The sequence below is a fragment of the Caretta caretta genome, chromosome 2 (assembly GCF_965140235.1).
Source record: "Caretta caretta isolate rCarCar2 chromosome 2, rCarCar1.hap1, whole genome shotgun sequence".
NCBI classification, from domain to species: Eukaryota; Metazoa; Chordata; order Testudines; family Cheloniidae; genus Caretta; species Caretta caretta.
The window spans coordinates 57,409,329-57,434,715 of record NC_134207.1 but is presented as its reverse complement, the minus strand read 5'-3'; the positions used below and the strand labels follow the sequence as shown (position 1 = coordinate 57,434,715).

The following is a 25,387-nucleotide window of genomic DNA, read 5'->3' as shown; positions in this document are numbered from 1 at the left end:
ATCAGGATGGAGAGCTGACAGTTCAGATGCTTGGAAGAGCAATGAGACAGTGATTTTTGAGGGGTGAAGCAATGAGTCAGTGCTTCAGTGTAACCAAAGAGTGGCCTGCGTAGGCAAGATCATTCATTAACAGAGTAAAAAAGAGGAGAGTGGGAGTTGTGGTCATGGGCATGAAATGAAGGGCATGACCTACATATGTGAGAAGAAAGAATGAGTAAGTCTAGCAGATGAGGATGGAGAGGTAGTTGAAGTTAAGAAGAAAGCTCAGTGAAGTTATAAGTGAGGATGAAATATCAAAGGAGAAATCAGTGTGAGAGGAAGTTTTGGGGGGTGAGATGTTTGAAGTAAGGAAAAAGCTTGGAGGAGAGAATGGAGAACTCAAATAAAGCTTTGGTTAGGATAGCAATACTGCCTCAGCTCAAATGATCCAGTTTCTCAAGGAGATAGTCCTCTTCACATCTGGAGAAGCTAAGAGGGCCAGGTCTCAGTCAAGAGATGTTGAGAGCAACACAATTAGAAGGTCACTTGTGGCCACTCTTAACCCCAAATGCATATGGATCTCTCTATTGGAAATGCTTTCTTATATCTGAACTAATCCTTTACATACACCAATCGTGTGCAAATATATCTTCCAAGAGTATTAAGTCTAATGACCTTTAACAAACTCTCATTCTGCAAGAATTACCCTCAACTACTGAGGAAAAAGTGATATGGTCTTCCTGCTTTCTCCATAACACTCTTGGGTCCCACTTGTTGAATAACATCAGTTTTTCTTAAATGTTCTTCTATCTCCTGTTTGAAATTGTTAGCGCTTACTGTTCAGGCTGAATGATTATTTTACCCAGACTGCTAACTGCAATTAGATCTCTCCAACACAAATCTCATAAGTAACTAAAGTTTCAGAGTAACAGCCGTGTTAGTCTGTATTCGCAAAAAGAAAAGGAGTACTTGTGGTACCTTAGAGACTAACCAATTTATTTGAGCGTGAGCTACAGCTCACTTCATCAGATGCATACCGTGGAAACTGCAGCAGACTTTATATACACACAGAGATCATGAAACAATACCTCCTCCCACCCCACTGTCCTGCTGGTAATAGCTTATCTAAAGTGATCATCAAGTTGGCCCAAAATCCAATCCCTGGATGAGACCATATCAGAACAGAATTACATGAATATCTCCTGCTTCCCAATCTGATTTTCCAGGGGACTTCAGTGAGCAAGGGAAGATAGTATCCTAGCTCTCTTCCATAGGCTATCAAGGGAGCCTCTTGTCTCAAAGTTACTGTAACTTCTGTACCCACTGAATTGTCACCTGAGCACTGGGATGGCATACCAAACGACTGCAAGAGACTCCAGTTCCTGTCTACAGGCTCAGCTGGTGGGACTGACACCTTGGAGTATGCAGTAATGTTATAATGCTCAGCCAGCAGCACCTGTGCTAAAAAAGCTGTTGGAGAGTCATTGTTCTTTGAGCTGTGCCACCTCAAATGCTTTCTGCAGTGTTATCAACTCATCTTATTGTGTCTTTTACCCAGCATGACCACGGAATGGTCGTGTAGAATCTGAGGTAAATGTATAATTAAAGGAGTTATTAAATTATCAATCCACCACCTGGCAGAGCAGATTGATATAAAAATCTTTACTTAACCAAAAGTCCAAGAAACATCAATAATTAATGAATACAAAAATAGAATCCAGTGTAAATTATGCACTTGAGGCACACAGAAAATGATACAGAATAGTGAAAATAAAAATATAATGCTACCAGATCTGAATTTAACAAATCTGAAATATAAAATAGACACTTTATCCAATAAAATGTGAACGGACTTTGGTTATCATCATCCATGGAAATGTACAGGTGTTCAATTAGCCACAGAAGAGCTCCATTAACATTCCCTGGATGCAAAAGAAACATGGGGAATTACAAGAAAGACTTAATGAAAATATTGCTATACAGTATGTGTTTCCTCTTTGAGGCTAAGATCTATAAGCACACACAATTTCATGCAAATCAGTCTTAATTTATTGTGCTTTTACAAGAAAAAAGTCAAGATGAAGTAAAAACAAATATTTTCCCTATAATTTATAATTATCTATACCTTTTTCTATCAATAGGGATTATTTCTATGTGATATTATTGATTAGGTGTAAGCAAAAACACACAAGATACTTAATAACGTGAAGGCAATTGCCAAAGTTCCCAATGCTATTCTGTACAATATAGACAGAAATAGTAATGTTCTTTTCAACCTTGGATTTAAGACACTACCCTGACACTCTCTGTTTTTCTCTTGGCTTATTTTTTACTCAGAAGAAGTGTATTAGTTCAATATCTTTGTTCCTTTGGAGTTCATCTGCTCCTGCTGTTTGTTCACCACCTGAAATCATAATCATCTGTTTGTGACAAAGTAATCATCTTCTCAGTAACTAATTGTGATGTCACAAACAGATGATTATGATTTCAGATGGTGAACAAACAGCAGGAGCAGATGTACTTCTAAGGAACAAAGATCCTGATTTCATGCAAGAGTCCTTAGTAATAAAAGATTAAGGAAGAAAAACAACAGTAAATATTTTACACATAGGTGGAACTGTTTATAAACAATGTTTTCCATGAGGTAGCTGTGGTTCTTCAATTTTCATTTGGACAACACCCATAAACTGGAAAAGAGACTTCTGTTTAACTTCTGTGAAAAAGTGGAACACCTTTCCTAGGGAAAAATGGTTTATACTTTTTTTTTTTGTGCTTCTTTATGATGTGTAAAGAATGCCTGATAGTGCTATCAGTTAGGAGGAAGTAGGGTTGAGAAGTTTGTCACAAGGATGGTTTTTGGAGTATTTAATAGCTGGAAAGAGGGGAAAGGGGTAACTGGTCAGCTTCTGGGGACTAGTCCTGGGGGATGCAGAAGGTGCAATAAGTGGGTATGTTATAGGAAACAAAGCAGAGGGTATTTTCCAGTGACAACCCACACAAGATATACAGTTGGAAAGCAACAGAATCTGTCGCTGTCTTGTAAACAATTTACTATTGTTTCTTTAACAAAACAGAACTTCACTTTGCTATCCTAGTTTTAGTCTATATGGTTTCAGACGAAAACACTGCAGATCAAGCAGACAAAGAAAGAGAAACACCTGCATGCAAAAGGAAGCTAAAACATAATCCACCAAAGGCTCGGCATTTTCGCTAACTAAGGCCCAAGCTTAGCTGGAAGAGCAGCTGCTCACCTATTAAAGAATTGCTATGAAGGTGAATGAGGGCAGCAAGGAGGTACACACAAACACCTCAGAGCCATCTTTAGACTATTACAGTTCCCATACAGGTTAGGGGCCCCACCATATGCTATCCATGTCACACCACAGTGATGCAGAGTTCCATTTTCCTGCAATGTTTTGATGTTGTATGATGCTTTAACTTCATTACATAAATACGATTGGGTGGGCCACCCTGCCCAATATACTGGTGTTCTCTCTATCCTCACTCCAGTAAAATGAGGATTTGGGAATTTTTCTCTTTAACCCATCCTATATTTAAACTATTTTACCACCACCACATATGAAAAAAAAATACAGAGCTGACATTGCAAAGAAGAGATTATGTACTAGTTCTTCAAGAATTGCCTCTGTACATTCACACTTGTAGGGAGATGGCACTGAGCTGTGGAACTGTCAATGGCACATGTCACTACCTTAAAAAGCTGAGTCTGTTGGGGGGGGAGTGACATCACCTACTCTACATAAAGGGAGTACACTTCTCGAACTACCTCTGCTCCTTCTCCCTAACTGCAAAGTCCAGATTTTATACAGAACTCCAAGGTAAAGGGGAAGATGTGTAATAGGAATAGACAAAGGCCCTCAAAGCTCATAGAAGACTGTTCTTTAAAATTCGCCTCTGTGCAACATGACAGTGTCTGGTTGGTAATGGGTTCTCCCCGACATCTCTCCCCAGACGGTACAAATAACCTGTCAGATGTTCGAAATGGCTTGGTCTTTTCCAGGTAAAAACCAAGTTCCTTGCATCAAGTGTATTGAGATCGGTTTCTCTTGGGTAGGAATGGTGCTCTAAGGAAGAATATGGGGAGGGAATATATTGAGATAGGTGGAAAACTGAGACCATCTTAGGCACAAAGCTGGGATGGGGCCTCATGGTGGCCTATGGTCCTTATGGATGATAGTATAAGATGGAATGGCTATCAAAGCACTATGTTCATTCACCCTAATAGCAGATGCAATTGCTCTCAAGAAGGATGTTTTGCTTGCTAGATGATTAAGAGAGGCTTGAGCAAGCAGCTCATAAAGGGGGCCCATCGGCTTCAATAGGACACAAATGACATCCCACAAAGTAGGGAGCATCCTAAGGGGGGAAAACACATTTACCATGCTCTTAGGGTATGTTTACACTGCAGCTGGGAATAAAACTCACCGACAGGCTAGCTTCACTCAAGCTAGTGTGCTAAAAATAGCAGTGTGGATGCTGTGCCTCTAAGCGCCCAAGCTCAGACTCAGAGGATTAGATGGGCTTGAGAGCCAAATTGCTGTCCAAGCCACAACATCCACACCACTTTTTTGAGTGTGCTAGCTCAAGTGGAGCTAGTGCGAGGTGGTCTACTCCAGCTGGGAAGCTCACTCCCAGCTGTAGCAAAGACACAAGATTACAGAAACTGGAGACTGTAGTGTCAGAAGATGGGTTTGTCCTTAACATAAATCTGATGAGCAGATACTTCTGCCATATGGATTTTAGAGAGGCTATAGCTAAGCCTTGAAACTTAAAGAAGGTACTCTGAGACTGCAGGGCCGCAGCTCAAGATGGGGGAAATCCTTGACTAATGAAGTATAGTATACCATATAGTAAACTATTTCCATGTTGGTTTATAGCATTTCAGGATGGAGTCCTTCCTGGATGGCAAGAAAAACCTTGAACCCTCTGAAAGCAGAAACATTAGTCGGCAGGTTATCCTCCATGCTGCAAGGTGGAATGCACTCTTGTTTGCAATGCAGAATCCTTTCTGGCTGTTGAGACAGGAGGTCTGGAGATAGAGACAGCAGATATAATGGTATTCTGGCCAGCTGCAGAAGACCTGGCTACCAGTACTTTAATGAGGGGGAGACGCCAAGATGATGACCGCTGATGGTGAAGATGATGATGAGGACTAACACTTCATGTTTTTCCACAAGGCGTGGTGCGAGTAATGCAAATATTATGCATTCTGTATTCTCTCTCCTTTACTGACTGCAGTGTGTGCATTGTTTGATTGGTTATAAAAGTAATTATTGTAGAAAGAGCACTATGTAGTCCCTGTTGTGCACCATGGGGTCCCCCCTCTATTTCTAAGCTCTCTAATGTAGTTGATCTAGGGGGCTGAACTGTCATAGATTAAAGTAGGTGTAAACCCTCACCTTGGAGTAAGTAATTGTTTAAAGAAACCCAAAACTAAAGACCAGGCTAAACATGCACAGCCAAAGTTTTCTTGTCTCCACAGATAAAGGCTAGGAACACATTCCTCTCTGCTTGTTGATACAGTACACGGACATGGTATTGACTGTAAGCACCTATACTACATGATGCTGCAAGGACAAGCAAGAGGTTTGAGGGCTTGCTGCACTATCTGAGCTCCAATCCAGCAGCAGCACATCAGAAGACACGGAATCCGGACTGCACAAGTGTTCAGAAGGCAAGGCATTTGGATGTCTTGGCAATACACACACTAGCCCTGATTGGAGGCAATAGTGATTGTAGGGATGGCAGGACAAAAGGGTACCCCAGAGGACATTGTCTCTGTTCTCCAACCAGCAAAGCTGTGGGCGCACTTAAGGAGTCAGTCTCCCTAGAAGGCTGTGTACATTTGGCGTGTGCCTCTCAAATGATGTGATATACGTCGATAAGGCCTAATAGTTTTAGGAAAAATTGTTTGGTCTGTACCAGCTGTTCCCTGAGAGTTGCCGAGAAGTCTCATATCTTGCAAAATCTCTCCTCTGGGAGAAAGGCTATGTCCTGAGTGGAGTCCAGAACCGCTGTGATAATCCTTTGTGTAGGCTGATGTATGAATTTTTCCCAGTTGATTAAAAATCTCAATAATTGTAAGTGGCTGTACATCTATTGGATCGCTGAGGACAGAGTCTGCTGACAGTGGTCATTAGAAGCCATTCATCCAAGTGAGAGTAGACAGAGTGCAGAAAACATCAGCTATGAATATTGGTCCCTGGTATAATCACTGGGCAAGAAGCATACCTCTGAATGGAACTCAGGTATTCAATATAGCACCAGTGAGGGACAGAGGCTTTCTGGAACAGGAAAAGGGCTATTTTTCAAGTTCTCCTATGCAGCCAGGTTCGAAACGTCTCTTTATTGCTCTCCATAACTTAAACAAGACTCTCTTTCTCTCTGTGTGTCCATGCACTTTAGTGTGCTCATCTCTGCAGTATCTCGACAGAATGCAAGGCCCCATGGGTCTAGAACCCAGGTCTGTACAGCTACCAGGCAACTGACATCTCCAGCTGTCACCCAGCAGCAGCTGTAACCAATTTGTGCTCCACTTCCCATGACCCAATGTGGACACAGACCCCAGGTTTAATTATGCAAGTGGGAGAGCTCTCTCCCGCCAACACAGAGCAGCAACACAGGAGACCCTGCAGCGGTACAGCTGTGCCACTGTAAGGTCTGTAATGTAGACATAGCCTAACATGGGGTAAAATCATATTGAAGACAAGGCAGTATGCAGTTTTCACATGCGTTATCACATCAAGGTGCTAACAGGGTGGTCTGATCCTTTAACAGCCAGGAACCTGGGGGCAGTCAGCCCTGTTCAATGACCAGACCCAGCTGGGCTGGAAGCAAGTGATTATAAAGGCAGCAAGCATCTCAGTTGAGGGGGAGCTGCAGGTGGGAGATGGGCTCCTGTAGTAGACCCTGAAGCAGTAGTATTAAAGAGAAGGGTGAGTCCTCCATTCAGCACTGAGAGAGGCAAGGGGAAAAGCCTCTGGGTGTTGTGGCTGATCGTGGGCAAAGGAAGTGCTTTTTTGTTTTGATGTTTTGCTTAAGTTTTATGTTGCACAATAAAACTGTGTCCTGAGAGAGACTTGGGCATGGCAGAGTGTCTTTCCTGGGTTGGGGAAACAGGACAGCTGGCTACACAGATAAACCCTGGAGGCAACCTAGAGTTTACCTCAATCTGCTACTGTGAAAATTACAACTACTTTGTCTTTACTAGGATTCTACCTCATGTTAATTACCATGCATGAGCTAACTTGAGTTCAGAAAACACCTTTTTCTCTAATGAAGACAATGCCTAACTGGCTCTATAATTAATGCATTTCAAAATAAGCAGGAAAATCCACTCAGTTTTTAAACAAAGAATATACCATTTTGCTCTTGCTATAGTAGAGCACACTACCACGTTTATACTCGTAAGGCAGATACATCACAGAAAACTTTTCAGACAATTTCTGATAAAAAAGACCGACTAAAATGTCCATAATGACTGGATTATTTAGTTGTTTGAAATAATCAAATACCTAATGGGAAGATGCCTAAAAGTTAAATATGAATGAAATAAGAAGTAATACTCACTGTTACTCGTTGGCTCAGGAAACCCAACATTTTGGCCATTCCAACCTTTGTTTTCCCCTGGCTGGCACAGTTTAAAAAAAAATAAAATAAAATAAGTCCAGCACAAATATACTTTTACAGAAAGTATTAAAGAGTTTTGTGAAGAAACATTTCCATGTTAAAAGATTAGCTGTTTGAATTGACCAAAGCTAAACAAGCACATGAAGAGGTCCTCTACAACAGTGGTTCTCAAAGCTGGTCTGCCGCTTGTTCAGGGAAAGCCCCTGGTGGGCTGGACCAGTTTGTTTACCTGCCACGTCCGCAGGTTCCCGCAGCCCCCATTGGCCTGGAGCAGCGAACCGCGGCCAGTGGGAGCCGTGATCAGCCGAACCTGCGGACGTGGCAGGTAAACAAACCGGTCCGGCCCGGCCCGCCAGGGGCTTTCCCTGAACAAGCGGCGGACCGGCTTTGAGAACCACTGCTCTACAAACCTGCCCACACAGCTCTGCTTGAGCACCTTCATTTTCACCTGAAACAGGTTCTTCCAGTACTAGACCTCCCCATGAATAAACATTACCAGCTACAGGCCAAAAGATAACAATAAAGATGTGAGCACACTGTTTCACCAGGGACTAGGCTCAGATTAGCAAATGTGTTTAACTTTTGATGATTCAGTGTTGTTGTAGCGAGGGTCCCAGGACATTAGAGCGAGATAAGGGACCATTCAGGGTGCAGTGGCCCATTAGCGCTCCTGTAGTCATAGGAAAAAAAGGAGGGTTAGTGGGTTACAGACTGTTGTAATTAGCCATAAATCCAGTCTCTTTATTAAGACCATGATTTTTAGTGTCTAGCCCAGTTATGAATTTAAACTCCCAAGCTCCTCTTTTCCAAGTGTTGTGGAGGTTTCTGTTGAGAATGAAGCCTGATAGATCAGATATAGAGTGATTGCCTTGTGAAAAGCGTTCACCCATAGGTGATATGGTATGTTTTGTCTTTTATCATTTTCCTGGGTGAGTTCATCTACGAATGAAGTTGTTATTGGGGCATTTAGTGCACTGGATGAGGTACACCACCTGTTGTGATAGGTATGTGTAGGACACATGGATCTTGAAAAGTGTGTGTTGTGGCGGGTGTTGATCACTGCAGCACTGGAGATATGTCTGCAGGTTTTGCATCTGTTAATCTGGTGGGGTCTGGTGCCACTTTGAGATAGTGTGCCCTAGTCTGCGGAGAGTTTGCTTCTGATGATGAGCTTAGAGAGGTTGGGAGGTTGTTTGAAGGTCAGAAGCGGGGTGCAGGAAGATTTTATTCAGGATGGGGTCATCATCAAGTATGGGTTGTAGTTATTTTAAGGAAACCATATAGGTTTCGTCAAATATGTGCTAACTACTTATGCTAAACTATTTGATCTTGTATTTAGCTGTGACACTCTTCTGACCTGAAGAAGAACTCTGCATAGCTTGAAAACTTGTTTCTCTCACCAACAGAAACTGGTCCAATAAAAGATATTAACTCACCTACCTTCTCTCTCTAACTTTTGATTAGTCAGATTTAAAACAAAATGCCATGAGACACAATCCTTCCATAAGTTCCCCAGGGCCAGTGGAGTGCCTAAATGGCACCATCTAGCCTTCAATTTAAGAACTCACATGCTGGCATAAGCCAATCTAACCCAATATCTGGCCAGTAGTCAAAACCAGATTTTGTGGAGGAAGCTGTAAAACTGTCAAAAGACAACTACTGTAATTTTTAATATTACGCTACCGAGGGATTAATTTACTCCTTGAAGTAAGAGCAGTGCTGAACCCTTATAATTTCCATCATAAGTCTCTAGTGTCAGTAGATAGACCCACTGGCCTCCTCAGAATAGCTAATGTTGGGTATCTAACAACTCCTATTTTGAAAATATGAATAAACACATAACTTCAAAGATAAGGCATTCTTAGGGCTCTCACAATTGTAACCTTCCAGATTTCTATGTGAATATGGAGACACAAGTCCCAGCTTACCAATGAACTGTGTTCCATCTCACAATCAGCTCAAAGATTGATAGTCTGGATTTCCTGTGGACCAAATGAACCTCTTAAATTTCCACATGGCTTTACATTGGCACAGTGGTCCCCACAGCAGTGGGCCATGACTAGGTCATGTAGTTTGTCTCTGGGAGGCAGGGATGACACAAGCAGGAGCCAGGGAGGAGATGGGCCCTTAGCCACAACTCCAGCCCACTGGCCAAGCCAACTTCAGGCCAAGAAGCCCTGCTGGTTGTGTTAGCTGGTCCCTCCCAGTCCGATGCTCAAGAGAGCACTGAATCTGTAGTGCAGCCGGCCCTTAGGCAGAGTGCTAAAACAACAGATTCCCTGCCCTGTCCTCACCTCACCCATCCCATCTCACACAGAGGAAACCAGAATTTGACTCTGGGCATGGGATCAGGGAGTTGCAATATTTTAATTTTAACCAGCTTTTCTTTCTGCCACTTCACTGCTTCCAGAGAGGTCTGTTCACCGTAGGTGGCATTAATGTGAGACAACTGCACTGAATGTATGGAATTCTTGTCAAACTCCCTATCATGGTAAAGTTAATAAACAGTAAAGAGAGCAGTGAAAGGGGAGTTGGAAATGTTAGCATCTCTAGTTTCCATCCAGATTCTTGGCAGATTTTGTGGTTGTGCTCCAGATTCATAGCAACCCTATTCTGTTGTAACACAGAATACTAAACAGATTTCAATATTTACAGATTTCAAACGGCCTATTAATTTAAACAGCCATCTGTTGCCTTCTTTTCAATGGGTGTACGCTACTCTTTGCTGCATGATGTGAATTGGAAACCAAACCACCTAAGTTCAAGTGTGGAAGGGGCTGACCAGTCTGAAGGAAAGACAGCTCTGCACTCGCATCCTCCCTTTCCTGGCTTCATTAATAGTCCCTATGCTGGAGCTTGGTGCCACATGGCTGAAGAGGTGTGACTAGGAAAGAGTAATCAGAACAGCTGCTTTACATGGCATGTTTCCCTTTCAGGAAAGCAGACCTTATGATGTAGTCTGCACTATAAGTTAGTGCTACTCTAAGCTGCAGTAACTCCCCCTTCAAGGCCCTAACAGAACATGGAGAGAGAAAGAGCAGGCAGGAGGAGATGGAAGCCAGACCGTGACAGCACTGTAGCGCAAAGAAGGTTCTGTTAATGCTGCAGGGGAGGCAAGGAGACCCTAAAATCCTAGGGATAGGACTGTCATTGTCATAAATCTCAGCCTTTTGGAAAAATGTGTGACCCTGCCTTTTGGCTATTTTAGTCTATTGCCATTCCTGCCTCCCAGAGATAAACTCCATGACCTAGTCATGGCCCAAAGGCGGCACTGCTGTGGGGATCACTGTGCCCATGTAAAGTCATGTGGAAATTTAAGAGGTTAATTTGATCCACAGTGAGGAAAGATAAGATTGCATAATGGTTTCCATTCTAACCACCTTTTTTTCCACTTTTGCAAGCCTTCCAAAACTATCATCCTTTGGACTGAATTCCAGGCCTCATCTCTGCCTATTGGTGAATTCTCCTGAGAAAATTTGAGCAAAAATAGGCCAGACAATTTACAAGATGATTTATTTATATTTCCCATTATTAAAAACATGCTTGACCTTTTATTTATTTTTTTTTTACAGTACTTCAGCCAAAATGGCAGGGAGTTAAATGCTGGAGTTGGCTGAGAAATACCCTTCATTGTGGAGAAGTTCAAGTGTTCTGGTGAAAACTGGTTTTGATTTGAGTGAGTTATGAGCCTTTGAAAACTGCATGCTGGGCATGCACAGTGAGGATTTTTGCTCAACTCTCAGTACTTAACTAAGGAAGGCAGCACTGCACACGTATGCATGTCTGGTTTAGCTATGTAATGAAAAGCGTACTAAAGGGGGAGGGGCGCTGAGCCTAGAGCACCTCCTGTGCAAGGGAAAAGAGAAAGCAAGAGGAAGGGACAACCAGCCACCAGCAGTCTTCATAGCCTTTTTAGGTCAGACCTGAGATGCTTTGGAAGGAGAAAGAGAAAGGTGAAGAGAAGAGGACTTAAAAAAGAAAAAGTGGAAGAAGGTAAGTCCCAGATGGAGGAACAGAGAATACATGGCTAGAAGTAGGAATAAGAGAGGAGGTGAAGTCCAGGAGCCAGTGAAAGAACCAAAAAGTAACAGAGCCTATAAGGTGAAATATACACTAAACAAAGAGGGGGGATTCATGGGAGAGGACTATGATAAGGAAAAAAAAACAAATTCACCAAAGGAAGGAGGAAGAATGGGAGAAAATCCTATTGTCCTATCTTTTCAACTTGGAAATAAAATTACGTTATTGAAAGTCCAAAAACGATTTTCCATACTACATATAATTTTAAAAAGGAAGAATAATTGTAAAATCATTTAAATGCAAGAGTACTTCTTTCCAGATTTTTACTTCTGAGAGACCGCATCAATGCACAACTCCTTAAAGTAGCAGAAAAAAATCTTTATTTGTTGTGGCCCTACACATCTCCAGATGAGATTCTATTTATAACCATCAAAACCTACGAATCCGTTCTTTTGAGAAAATTGTTATCTTTATAAAACGATACTCTTAATATTAAACATATCCCTCTGAATGAAAGTCACACTCCATATAAAAACCTTAAAGATTAAATTCTGAAACACCACCACCTAATTTGCACCTGTGGAAATGGGCAGATGTGCAAACCAGTAACAGAGCATGCAATTACCCAATGCATGTGCACAATTACATGTTTGCAGGTAAATTTTTTGAAATTATAGTATAAATTATCGCATCAGAAAATTCGGTCAGATAGGAACAAAAAGCATTTTTTAAAGAAAATTAATGAAATAAATTGTTTAACAGCAGGGAACTCTGAACTCAGTTCATAGCAGATAATAATCTAGCCCCAGTAAAACAAATCCTATTCTCCAACTCTTCGTGACAACTAAAATCCTGGTCTGGACAAGTGAAACATAACTTATTGTTCACTGGGTAGGCTTTTGAACTGCAATTAAAATATCTAGGTGGATTAAATGACTTGGTGGCGCACATGACATGAGGCTGAAAATGAATATTAGTCTCATGCCTCAGTTTATTTACTATAAACACACTGACCAGCATAAAAATATAGATTATCTTTCTGCTCATCCCAAGATTTAGGTAAATTCTTCCTCTAGTTCTGCTCAGGGAGTTGAACACTATACCCTGCACATCAGGAAGAGAGCCCAAGTTAATTATGTGTGCATCCAGCTCCAAGTGCTGTATGGGGCACACCACCTCTTCTCTGGTCTGTACAAGAACACTGAGGGTTTGTTTACACTGGGGACTTCTGCACCAGCATAGGTACAGTACTGCAAGTCACAATGATGCAAACCACTTTTACAATGGTGTAACAAGCCTACATTGTGGGTTTGTACTGTTGCAGCTACTTCAGAATAAAATACCTCCAATGTAGACAAGCCATGGCAAGAGGCAGAGTTTTAGAAGCCGCTTTGGGTCACACATGCCTCTGTCAATGAGCCCAGGACTAAATGCAGATCAGGAGAGCTAAGTAGCATGTCACTTAGACAGGAATTTACAACATGCATTCAACACAATTTCCTTTTAAGAAATAACCTACAGTTTGAGACCATAAGAGTGGCCATGTTGGATCAGACCAAAGGTCCATCTAGCCCAGGGGTTCCCAAACTTGGTTCACGGCTTATTCAGGGTAAGCCCCTGGCAGGCCATGAGATGCTTTGTTTACCTTCGTGTCCGCAGGTACAGCTGCTCACAGTGGCTGCGGTTCGCCGTTCGCGAACAATGGAAGCTGCGGTAAGCGGTGCAGGCCGGGCCACCGCTTCCCGCAGCCCCCATTGGCCAGGAACGGCAAACCGCGGTCACTGGGAGCTGTGCACGGCTGTACCTGTGGATGCTCAGGTAAGCAAAGCATCTCACGGCCCGCCATGGGCTTTTTCTGAACAAGCGGTGAACCAAGTTTGGGAACCCCTGATCTAGCTCAATATCCTGTCTTCCAACAGTGGCCAATGCCAGGTGCCCCAGAGGTAATAAACAGAGGATGTAATCATCCGCTGATCCATCCCCAGCTTCTGGCAAACAGAGGCTAGGGACACAATCCCTGCCCATCCTGGCTAATAGCCATTGATGGACCTATCCTCCTGAACTTATCTAGTTCTTTTTTTGAACCCTGTTATAGTCTTGGCCTGCACAACATTCTCCAGCAAGGAGTTCCACAGGTTGACTACACTGTATGAAAAAATACTTCCTTTTGTTTGTTTTAAACCTGCCACCTATTAATTTCATTTGGTGACCCCTAGTTCGTGCGTTATGAGGAGTAAATAACACTTCCTTATTTATTTTCTCCACACCAGTCCTGATTTTATAGACCTCTATCATATCCCCTTAGTCATCCCTTTTCCAAGCTGAAAAGTCCCAGTCTTATTAATTGCTCCTCATATGGCAGCCATGCCATACCCCTAATCATTTTTGTAGCCCTTTTCTGAACCTTTTCCAATTACAAAATGTATCTTTTTTGAGATGGAGAGACCACATCTGCACACCGTATTCAAGATGTGGACGTACCATGGATTTATATAGAGGCAATATGATATTTTCTGTCTTATTATCTATCCCTTTCTTAATGATTCCCAACATTCTGTTTGCTTTTTGGACTGCCGCTGCACATTGACTGGATGTTTTCAGGGAACTAGCCACAATGACGCCAAGATCTCTTTATTGCATGGCTCTTTCTGGCTCCAAACAAAATTGGCACAACCATACTTTCTTGTCCAACAACTAGGTTGCCCTGGAGCAAAAAAAAAAAAAAATCCTAGCATGCTTTTAGTTCATGTTGAAATGTAAGTTGGCATAAATAGATATTTGCCTTGAGTATATGCTGAGGCAACCTCAAGAATGTGACACACCATTATAAGTACACTATTTGATTCAACCCTGCTGCTCACCCTATTAGATGGTTCTGTAATGTAGCTTCTGTTTGGAGTAAATGAGCCAAAAAATCAAAACTATTTCATACATGAAAGTTAATGACCTATACAAGACATGGAATCCCAAAGAGGAAGAAATATCCTAACAGGCACACAAAGGGAGTAAAGGAAAGAGGAGCATTTTGGTAATATGAAATTCATGCACACGTACATACATATGCTGTCCTCAATTATACTTGCAGAGGAAAGGGTTGCAGTTACCATCCAATGAAGTTATGTAGCTGCAGCTAAAGGAAGAATATGAACACTGACCGGCCAAACTACTCAACTGGCTTTAATGAGGCTACACCGGTTCCTGCAAAAAGTGATGAGCTGCAAGAGCTCAACATCTTATGGAACTGGATTTTGGGCCACCTTTTCTCACCTTTTCTGGCTGATCTTGAAGAGGGGTGGAGGCTTTATAACCAAGCTGTAGCAACATCGCTTCTGCTGCATTTCTTTTAGCTATTTTCTTGTTGGGGCCTGTTCCAGTAGTAACTTCACTGCCTATTTTGACCTTTTAAAATGAAACAAAAATATTGATCACAATCACTGATAAATTTGTGGCAGTCTAGTAACACACTGCAACAACCTTGTTGATCTATAGTCAGTTGCATCAGGTGCAACCAAAAAAAAAAAAAAAGCTGAGAGGGGGTTATTGGACTAATTTCTTTACCAAAATCTGGGGGGAGGGGACAAGCAGCTGGTTCCATAGATGAGCTTGCTTCCATTCCTTCTGAAAGCCTCTCGTCCCAGAAACACCATGGCCATCACGCATACCATAAAAGTATGAGTGTCTATACATGACTGTGCCTGTGAATTTTATGTGTACTGCACTGTGTTCCCCCCCCACCCAGCTCTGTGTCCGCATACCCCAGGATTGTGCCATGTGTCCCCCAGGTCCTATTCTCTGCATTCCTTGATGTCCCTGCCCCCAGCTCTTGCTCTCTCCTGCCTCCCCCCAGGAGAAAGAAGTGATATAGCTTCTGAGTTTTCTCCTCCCCTGCAGGATGTACTGGCTGCAGCAAACCTCCAGAAGCCAATCAGCATCATTAGGAGCCAGAGCAAAGTGGAAACTATGGGTATCTCATAAGAATGACCCTACTGTGTCAGACCAATGGCCCTTCTAGCCCAGTATCCTGTTGTCCAACAGTGGCCGGTGCCAAGTGCTTCAGAGAGAATGAACAGAACAGGCAATCATCGAATGATCCATCCAGTTGTCCATTCCCAGCTTCTGGCAGTCAGACGCCAGGGACACTCAGAGCATGGGGCTGCATCCCTGACCATCTTGGCTAATAGCCATTGATGGACCTATCCTCCATGAACTTATGTGTAACGCTTCAATATAAACGCTACTTATGTTGATGGGAGGGTTCTCCTGTCAGCATAGGTAATCCCCCTCCCTGGGAGGCGGTAGCTAGGTCTACAGAAGACCTCTCTTGATCTAGCAATGTCAATATCAGTGGTTGGGTTGGCATAGTTATGTCTCTCCAGGGTGTGAATTTTTCTCACCCCCGAGAGACTTACATCGCTATGCCAATGTAAGTTCCCAGTGAGAACGGCTTGGTCCAGGGGAAATTAAATGGACATTAATAGAAAGAGTACTGGATGTTTTGGGGGAAGAGGGAGAACGCTTTTCATCTTTATCCTCCCCAGCCATAGGGCAAACAATATTGGAGTGGAAATCACGGGGCGGAGGGGAAAGGGGGGGATTTGGGCAGGGCATGAGCCTCTTCTTCTCCTTCAACAATTATGCCTGTGCCCTTGGATGATCTTCCATCAACACGTTTTCTGAGAAGTTGAGGTCTCACTGGAAATGTGGTCTGTACAACATAAAGGATTTCCTGACAACCAAGAAGTCCCACATAGGAAAGGCAGTTAAAACTTCAAAATAAAAATGACATATTATAAACAACAGATGTCCACAAAGAGAATATAACGCTGTAATTTAGTCTTTGGGCTCTGCTGCCATTCATAAACTGTGCAAGCTGCATGCTCCTAGTTTATGACTATTGTCCACCAAATGTCCCCTATTCATTCTCAGGTCATTCATAATTCTTCAATACCCATATTTTACTTGGTGCATTCAGTCATTTTATTTGCCAGATCCTGTTTCAAAAATGGTGCATGGTTGCAAAAGTATATACAACAGTTAGGAAGTAATAATCTACTTCATAAAACAATCCAAACAAAAATTTCACAGGTCAAATGTCTCAAATCTTACTGTTTTTTAAATTCTAAAATATCAGCTTTTGAAAAAGAAATAAAAAATCTTGTTAATTGAAATCAACATGTTTTCCAGGTACTCATTTATCAAATAAATCTTTGTTTACAAAAACATTTAGATTATCCTGTTTTGGTTTTAAATATCTATTGTACATACAGAAACAAGCAAATACTCTAAATATTCTCTGCAAACTAAAGAAGGCATAATTAAGCAAAAACATCCAAAATTATGAAAACAGAAATCTGGAACTTGAAGCTTGAAGTAACAGTTAACTTTGCAGTCATGATTAGAAAATAACCAAATTGCAATGAGCTTGTATGTAATAAAATTGAAGAACCTTAATGAGGCGAAACAAAAATGATAATTTATCGCGTAGTGCACAATAAATCAATGTGTTGCTATTTCTCAGACCTGTAAAACTGGTTTGGCTATTATTATAACCTCTATCAAGGATTAAAGGTCTGACTACAAAGAGTGAGCTTTCCTAAATTAACTTTGGGAACAGAACACCAACTAATGTCATCAGAGGTTTTCTTCTGTTTATGTAACGGTCAGGACAAGTAATTGGATCCATTTCATCACATCTAAACTTGCTCTTTGTGTGACAGATAAAAATGAACATATTATCTCTGGATATTTTACTTCCACATTCAATTAAATCAAATGAAAACACTGTTTAAGTAGTTTATACAAAAGACTTTTTACTTAGATAAGTTTTTTGCATGCACTAATGAATCCAGTGGGATGTCTGGTGGGAGAAAAAAAGCAATATCGTTTTAGTGTGAAAGCATTATAAAGCAAGGCCAAAAGTCCCTGTTTAGGCTACACTGTTTATGAACACCCATAAAAAGGCAGCTGGGCTACAGAATTACTTTAACTCCCCCTTTCACAAGAGTCTTCTTAGGCAAGGGAGTAACACAGTTCAGTGTAAAGTTTTTTTCCCCTTCAAAGCCAAATATTTCACTATTAAAGCACTGAGGTTGCCTACAAAGCAAATCCAAATTCAAGGTGAAATTGTTCTCAAACACTGATCTGTAGTGCACAGCACCCTTTCTGACTGTGCACAGAACTATCTCAGATTGAGAATGGCCAGGGAAAGATGGAGGTTAGATGGTCTGTTATAGGATCTCCTGGCTTCAAACCCTTACACAATGTGAAAAAAAAATTAGAAACCACAGTTCTAAGGACATAATGGAAACTCTCAAATAAGAAAACTGAAGGGGAAAAGTAACATTTTAGTTTAAAGAGAGTTCATTACAGTATTGAACACCTTGCAAACAAAGGCCACTAAATTTTGAGGGTAACGATGCAATTCTAGAGCAGAAGGAAAAAGTGGGGCAAGATGGGAAAACATTAAGGTAAGCTTTTAAATTCAGTGAAACCACAACAAGTTTAATGAGCTACATCCTAAGTTCCCTCTAAGCTGCGCGGCTGTGCAGCAGGCTATCAAGGGCTGCGCAGCAGGCTATCAAGGGCTGCGCAGGTGGGAAGAGGTGCCTCTTCCTCAGCCCCGGAGCTGCCCCGGTGTGGAGAGGCGCTCTCCCCTAGCCCTGGACTGCTGTGGATACTTATTTGTATTACAGTTTCTGATCTTTCTAAATTCATCCATCAGTCATCACAAAGTTTTTGTCAGGATAGTGTAGCAAAGGAAAAAACAAAAACAATAAAGTAAATCATGAACAGACAGTAAAATAAGGAAATAAAACAAATAGGTGAAAGAAGACCACCGCTAAAAAAAAAAGTTTAAGAAAAGCAAAAACACCAGAGGGAAAACAGCTATCACTTTAGAAAGGGATTACACATCTAATTGGATTTATTTCATCTACAGAAAGGAAAAGGTCAAATAGCCTTTTTTTTAAAATGGCTAGCAGCAAATTTTGTACTCCTGCTGCTTAACTGTATGATATGTAAAGAGCTAAACAATGTTAGATGGGATCAGCTTTATATTCCACCATTGTTCTTCTTGTGCTTGGTCATAACAGAATAAAGGAATCTTTCCTAATATAACATCAGACAATACCTGCATAACAAACTCTCGGCGACGAGGCATCCCTCTCTCTGAAAGAAGAATATACTCTGGCTCCTTCTCCTTTTTGGCCTGCTGGATTTGAGCCAAGCGGCTAATGGGGTTCATTCCTTGACCATATTCTGGTCCAGTCTAAAATAAGATTTAAAAAACCCAAGTTATTTCAGCACATGCCAGTGCAACAATTACACTGCATGTTCTTTTAATAAGATTTTTTCCATGCTGTTCTCTCAGAGTGATATACTAGACAAGAGAGCATGCCCAAATGAACAAACTGCATTGTCACTTGATCATGGGACTCAGGATCAGGATCCTAAGGTGGAAACTGTAGCAAGTGGTTGGTTTGACCACACTGCAAATCCTGTTAATGTCTGCATCTTCACTGCCTAGCATCAGACTCATAATTTACCACCAGTATTCACGAATTAGCTCCCTCAGATATAGGAATGGTGGAAGCAAAAGCATAGAAGAGGCTTATACATTTTTATAATCATGTCTTCTAACCCTATTCAGAGTATAGCTGGGCAGTACCTGTCAAAACGGGAGCGCTGGTGCCAGAGCCACCTTAATTCTTTGAATTTCCTGGCTTTTAGAAGCTTTAACGTTCCATAAATGTTAGGTTTTTGCATTTAATATTTTTAGGCTATGATTTTCCAAGGACCCTAAGGGAATTAGGCTTCTAGCTCCCACCGAATTTCAGCAAGAATTGGGTGTCTGAGTAGGTCTACATTATGGAAACTATGCTGGCATTGCTACGCTGGTCTAGCCCTGTAGCATAAATACAGAAAGAGCTTTTCTGTCAGTGACATCACCTTCCTGAACACTGTTAGCTATGTTGATGAAGCACTCTTCCACTGAGTTAGCTGTTTCTACACTGGGGGTTATGTCGGCATAACTACATCGATCAGAGGTATTTTTTCACATACCTGACTGACTTAGTTATGTCAGTATAACTTTCTAGTGTAGACCAAGCCTAACTAATTTAGGAATTGTCTACACTTAAAACACTAGAGGAGCACTGGTGCTGTAGAGCTTCACTGTAGACACTACCTATGCCAACAGGAAGGATTCCTTTCATCAGCATAGGTAATCCACATCCCTGAGAGGCGACAGCTAGGTTCCTAGAAGAATTCTTCCGTCAACCTAGCGCTGTCTACATGGGGACTTAGGTCAGCTTAACTACACCACCCAGGGATGTAGATTTTTCACACCCCTGACTGACATAGTTAAACTGACCAAATTTTCTAGAGTAGACCAGGCCTTTGACACCTTCAAAAATCCCAGCCTTCCATTTTAAGAAAAATGAAATGAGGAAAAAAATTTAAAAGCAGTTGCAGTAAGTGGCTTGCAAAGTTTCCAAGTTCAGCTGCTCTCTCTAAAGCTATTTGCTTATTCAGCTTGCATACTTTACAAAGCTCTGGTAAGGTGGTTGTTCCTGTAGTATTAGGCTTGCGGGAATTTTTACTTGTTATGTCCAAACCAGAATTCAAATTTCAGACATTTTTGCTATAGCGCTATCTAAATCAAACCAAGGAATTATGGACAGAATTCTTTAAAATAGGAAAAGTGCATTTTTTCCACCCTCACTAAACTCAGAAATATTAACTGAAGAGATTTTTTTTTTAAGTTACCCAGAGACAAGCATGATCATTTAATCCAAAAAAACCCAATATTCTGCAAAGAAATTATTTTTCTTTAAAGAGTAATAGTTCTCTGAAGACAGCACTTATAATGCTGTATGTCTTCAGACTTCAGGGCTTGTTTCCACATGTAATAGCAGGGAAGTACTCTAGACATAAAGGGTTTGATTCTCCATTGCCCAGCACCCAGGGTAGTCATTTACATAGTGCAAAATGGATATGAAAGGCTGCAAATCAGAATATCACTTTGCACTCACTTTACACTGGTGTAAATGATTACTCAATGGAGAATCAGGTTAACTACTTCACCACACAATGGTATCCTCAAAAATCAAATTAATTTAGACCACTGACAGTCTCTTTCTGGACTGAAGTGCTGATCGGCTAAGCTGAGTATCTGTATGCTGCTAAGGCTACTCAATAATGTTTCATAAATGTATGTAGAGAACATCACATGGCAGCCTTTGTTAGATCAGATGCAAGCTGGTCACGCCAGCTGGCCCCATGTTCAGAAGGAATTTAGGATGAGTGCACAAAACAGAACCAGTCACTGTGGACTGAAGCTCATGAATCCTAGAAGCAGCCATAAATCTACTGCCACCAGGAATAAACACTCCATTTAGGAAACTTGAGCTCACAAGAATCTAAAGGCTCTAAAGGAAGCTTAATCAGTGTAGTAAGAAGCCTATTAATATCCTGTGACACAGGGAAGATTGTAATGGAGGGATAGCTCAAATTCAACAAGCTCTTCATGGGTTTGACCATTAAAGGTGGAGAAGGAACTGGTCTATCTTTTATGTGGTTTTGAGACCTGAAGAGTGTTATCAAATGACTTCTAACCGAAATGTAGACACATGCAGTAAGTAATTCTATGGTTTTTCTGCAGAGCGTGTAAAGAGATCCACTTGATGGTGATGTGAACAGAGCTTTGGACTCTTTCCAAGATACTATCTTTGATTAACCAATCAAATAGACTGAAGCTGCACCCAGGGAATAGTGACTGAGTCTCCTTCAAGCTGAGAGCACTGACAACAGAGTCTATCTTCCAAGGGCATGAAGTAAACATTTGACTTTTAAGAGATTTTCAGGATAGCAAGTTAGATGAATGTGTAAAATATTCTGAGGCTGCTAAAATCAACTGGAATCAGGCTTCTTAGTCATTGACAAACTGCTGTGGTTGGAGACTACATGGCCTTCCTTCAGACCCAAATGGTGTTACTCACGTTTGTTTGTAAACATTATGAATGCATTAAGAACTAAGCTTGAAGCAGCTGGACTGCTTTGTCTCAGCACTTGACAGCTTAATAAAAAAAAAATCTTAAAAATAAACCATATGGGCAAAAATAAGACGCAATAATAACTAACGAAACAGAGGACACCTAAGTAGCAACAACAACTGATTAAAAGACTTGCTGAGAGAACTACTGCAAAAACCATTCGGCTGCATGTGTTCTCTTGCATATTAATGGTAACTGGGACAGTGGTCTCCAAGGAATCCACACTTTGCTTACTGGAGTTATGGCACTATATTATTTGCTCAGAGAAACCTATATTAATTGTATCATATGATACAGACAGGAAGACATACCTGTATCAGTGCTAGATAAATCTATTCCTAACCTGAAACTTGAGTTGAAATGGGTAAGTGATCTAGCTAAAATGTGAACTAACATCTTACATCTAACTTAAGAAGAGAAAAGCATTCCAAGAGCTGCAATTTACTCTTTCTGTACACAGGAGACTACAATATTACTATGACAATGTCTGGGTTCCTAGTGCATAATTATTTGGGTACTGCAATATTTTGACAATAAAGGTATCAACTGTTAGGAATAAAGACACTTCACATGTACCAGATCAATAGCTATCACCTTGAATCACACTGCGTCATCAACCACTGAGTAAATGACCACATGGATTATCTACAAAATACTGTAACTCCCTATACTGAATATTTAATTAAAGATTTACAAATAAACATGGAAAAATAAGAAACATCTCTTTTTTTTAATAAAATAAAAGTATTTTAAACAGGTGACTAGAGAGGCTACTTTTCTTAATAAGAACCAGTCCTTGCAATGCTGCCTTATTACAGAGAACTTTTTACCACCACATGGGAGTTTTACTGTGAGAGCTGAGAGAGAAGTAGATAACCGTTTTTCTGTCTCTTGTTAGGAGATACTCCTCAATACAAAGCAACATGGGTTCTGAGAGAGGAGATCTATTCTATACAGGAAGTAAGACTAAATTATCACAATGGTCCCTTCTGGCCTTTGAATTTATGAATCTTGCCCCACAGGACGTCAATGGAAGAACTTCCATTGACTATAGTGCTACATCTTTAGACTGTAATGGGCAACATCTTTTGGGCAAATACATTTGATACATTTATGGAAAAGCTTTCTTTCTGGTCACAAATGAAATATGACAAATGACAATTAGAGCCATGACTGTTGGGATTTTAGAAAATCCCAACATACCCAGACAATTTAAAATTCAAGTTATACAGATAAATATGTAATGACATGAACAAGGAAGTGGCAGCAGAATGGACTATTTGATCATATAGGTCTTTTCTATCTTTAATATTAATAAGTCTATGATTTCCTAAGAGAATTGCTTGTTGTGACATATACAGACACTTACCTTTAATATTGTTTTTGGGCGTTTTTTAAAGTAAAGTTTTGGCTTTTCAATCACAGGAAGAGGTGGAAGTTTTTTGAGTTCTTGTAAGACAGCAATTGCAGCGCGTTTCTTTGAGAGTTTCTTACTGTTTCCTTCTCCTTCTGCAGAGAACTCTCCTACTGAAACTCGAGTAACAAAGCTCTTCATGTGTGGAGGGCCACTTTCTTTAATCACCTATTGATCAGAAAATTATTTCAAGTCAAATTATCATATAAGAACACATACCTCATCTTTAACCTTGTAATGCATCAACACAATGTAAAGACATGACCATGAGGTGCTTATCACAAGTACGGCTTTTTTCCATGCAAACTGGTTTGATGAAGATTAGATCTGCCTGGGGGATGGGAGTTTTGTGTTTGGGAGGGAGTTCAGTTCTGCTGGTTGTTGGAGGAGGAAGCAGCTATTTAATTAAATTTAATTTTGTTTTCATGTGTATTGGGGTACCCAGAGCTTTGAATAGGCACCTTTTTCTATTACTTTCAAAATCAAAATAAATACTTATTATTTCAGTAGTATGCAGCATTGCCTAGTAGGACAGAACCATTTGCTGAAGAAAAGCAATGCCACAATACAAGGGGACTCAGATAAAGGTGCTAAGCCAGTCTTAGTTCAATAACTGTGCTTTTAATAGGTTTAAACCCTCAATCTTAAAAATATTTCAACATGTTTTGTATTAAAGTCTTTTTTTCCCCCCCAAGATCATGTCCCTTGCATTATTTCAGGGGTTCTCAGACTTTTGTACTGGTGACCCCTTTCACATACCAAGCCTCTGAGTGGACCATGCCCCTTCCCCCCGCCCCATACATCAAGAACACTTTTTTATATATTTAACACCATTATAAATGCTGGCGGCAAAGCGGGGTTTGGGATGGAGGCTGACAGCTCATGACCGCCCATTTAATAACCTCCCGACCCCCAGTTTGAGAATCCCTGCATTATTTAGTTTAGCCACTACCCTGTAATGGGGTCTCCTTAAGCATGTATTTCTTTTTCAAACTCTGTTTTGTTGTAATTTCACATGAAAATATAAGTCAGTACATACATCAATCAAAAGACACAAAATGAAGGTGAACAGACAACTATGTTCGAATTTTCCCAGAAAAAAGAAGTCTGTGGATTCTGTTAGTTTTAGCTCAGGACTGCCCTCAATCTTTGTACTGAGATAAGAATTTCCTCCCCACCCTAGAGTGCACTATTATGGCACTAGTTAGAAGAGGACCCTGCCTGAAATCCCAGCCCCACTAAAGCCAATGGAAGTTTTACCACCGACTTCAATTAAGTCAAGATTTTACCCTTGCATTTAACACCATGCAAAGATTGCAACTAGGCCGTAGAGGTTTCTTACATCCTTTCTCCGTACACAGGGCTTGATCAGTCTAGTTGTGAATTTCCAGCGTGGTCAAAAGAGGGAGATCTAGCGTTTCTGTTCCATTTTCCTTCTGAAGGGGCACAGATGGTACATAGCAGGCCAAAAATTCTGACCCAGAGTTTCTTTCTTTTTGGAACACCCTAAACCTCCAGCAGAGCAGAACTTATACTGTGCAAAAGATTTTAACATTCTTTTATTTTTAAACTAGGAAAATTAAAATATGAAAGTACACCTCAAGGCTTTTGTGCAATAATTTTCAACCCTGAAGTCAGGGGAAAAGAGGTTATGTCTTCACAGCAATGGTATCTTCCAGTCTCTTTTAAATTTGTACCTTAGTATATTACCGGATGTTGTTATATGAATAGTATAACATGGACAGATTGTGGAACATGTTTAATTTAAAATGACTACAAGAACTTTAGCGTTTTCATTTCCCATCTTTTGAGTGTTTGAAATCATGATCCTGGCAATAGCACAGGATAGGTGTTTGTATTCTTATATAGTATAATGTATTTATAAAACTACTCATACTCAGACAAAAGAAACATACAGAAATATTTATATTGACCAAATGGGAAAGGGCAAAACTACTTGCGGAAGAAATACCACTGTCAAGTTCCTAAAAAGTATTTTTAATGTAAAAAGAATTTTTTTTAAAAAAAACCTAGTGTCTCTTTAACCCTTTATATTGTAGATACACTGCACATGGAAAATAATGGCCGGCAAAGACTCTTATTGACGTCAGTGGGCTTTGGATCAGGCCCAATACCAAAGTTAGGTTTTTTTGCAACAACCATCTTAACCTAAAACCTTTTTTTGGCTGACCCCAGAAATTCAGAGTGTTTTAAAGCTTCCTCTACTTAATATGCTTTAAAACATTTGTGCTATAAATCCAAGAATACAGAG

The 25,387-nt window shown here is 40.8% G+C and overlaps 1 protein-coding gene across 13 annotated transcripts in view; it reads right to left on the bottom strand.

Moving 5' to 3' along the window:
- Nucleotides 1–25,387, bottom strand: part of STAU2 (staufen double-stranded RNA binding protein 2) — a 230,194-nt gene that overhangs the window by 130,676 nt on the left and 74,131 nt on the right. For all 13 annotated transcript variants that reach the window (XR_012666950.1, XM_075125115.1, XM_075125109.1 and 10 more), the window contains 4 exons: nucleotides 23,071–23,283; nucleotides 18,779–18,916; nucleotides 14,917–15,048; nucleotides 7,570–7,630 (listed from right to left, as the gene is read on the bottom strand). Coding sequence is in view for 12 of the 13 variants with exons in the window: in XM_075125115.1 (XP_074981216.1) it covers nucleotides 7,570–7,630; nucleotides 14,917–15,048; nucleotides 18,779–18,916; nucleotides 23,071–23,283 (544 nt within the window). In the remaining variant the exon portion in view is untranslated. The remainder of the gene's footprint in view (nucleotides 1–7,569; nucleotides 7,631–14,916; nucleotides 15,049–18,778; nucleotides 18,917–23,070; nucleotides 23,284–25,387) is intronic.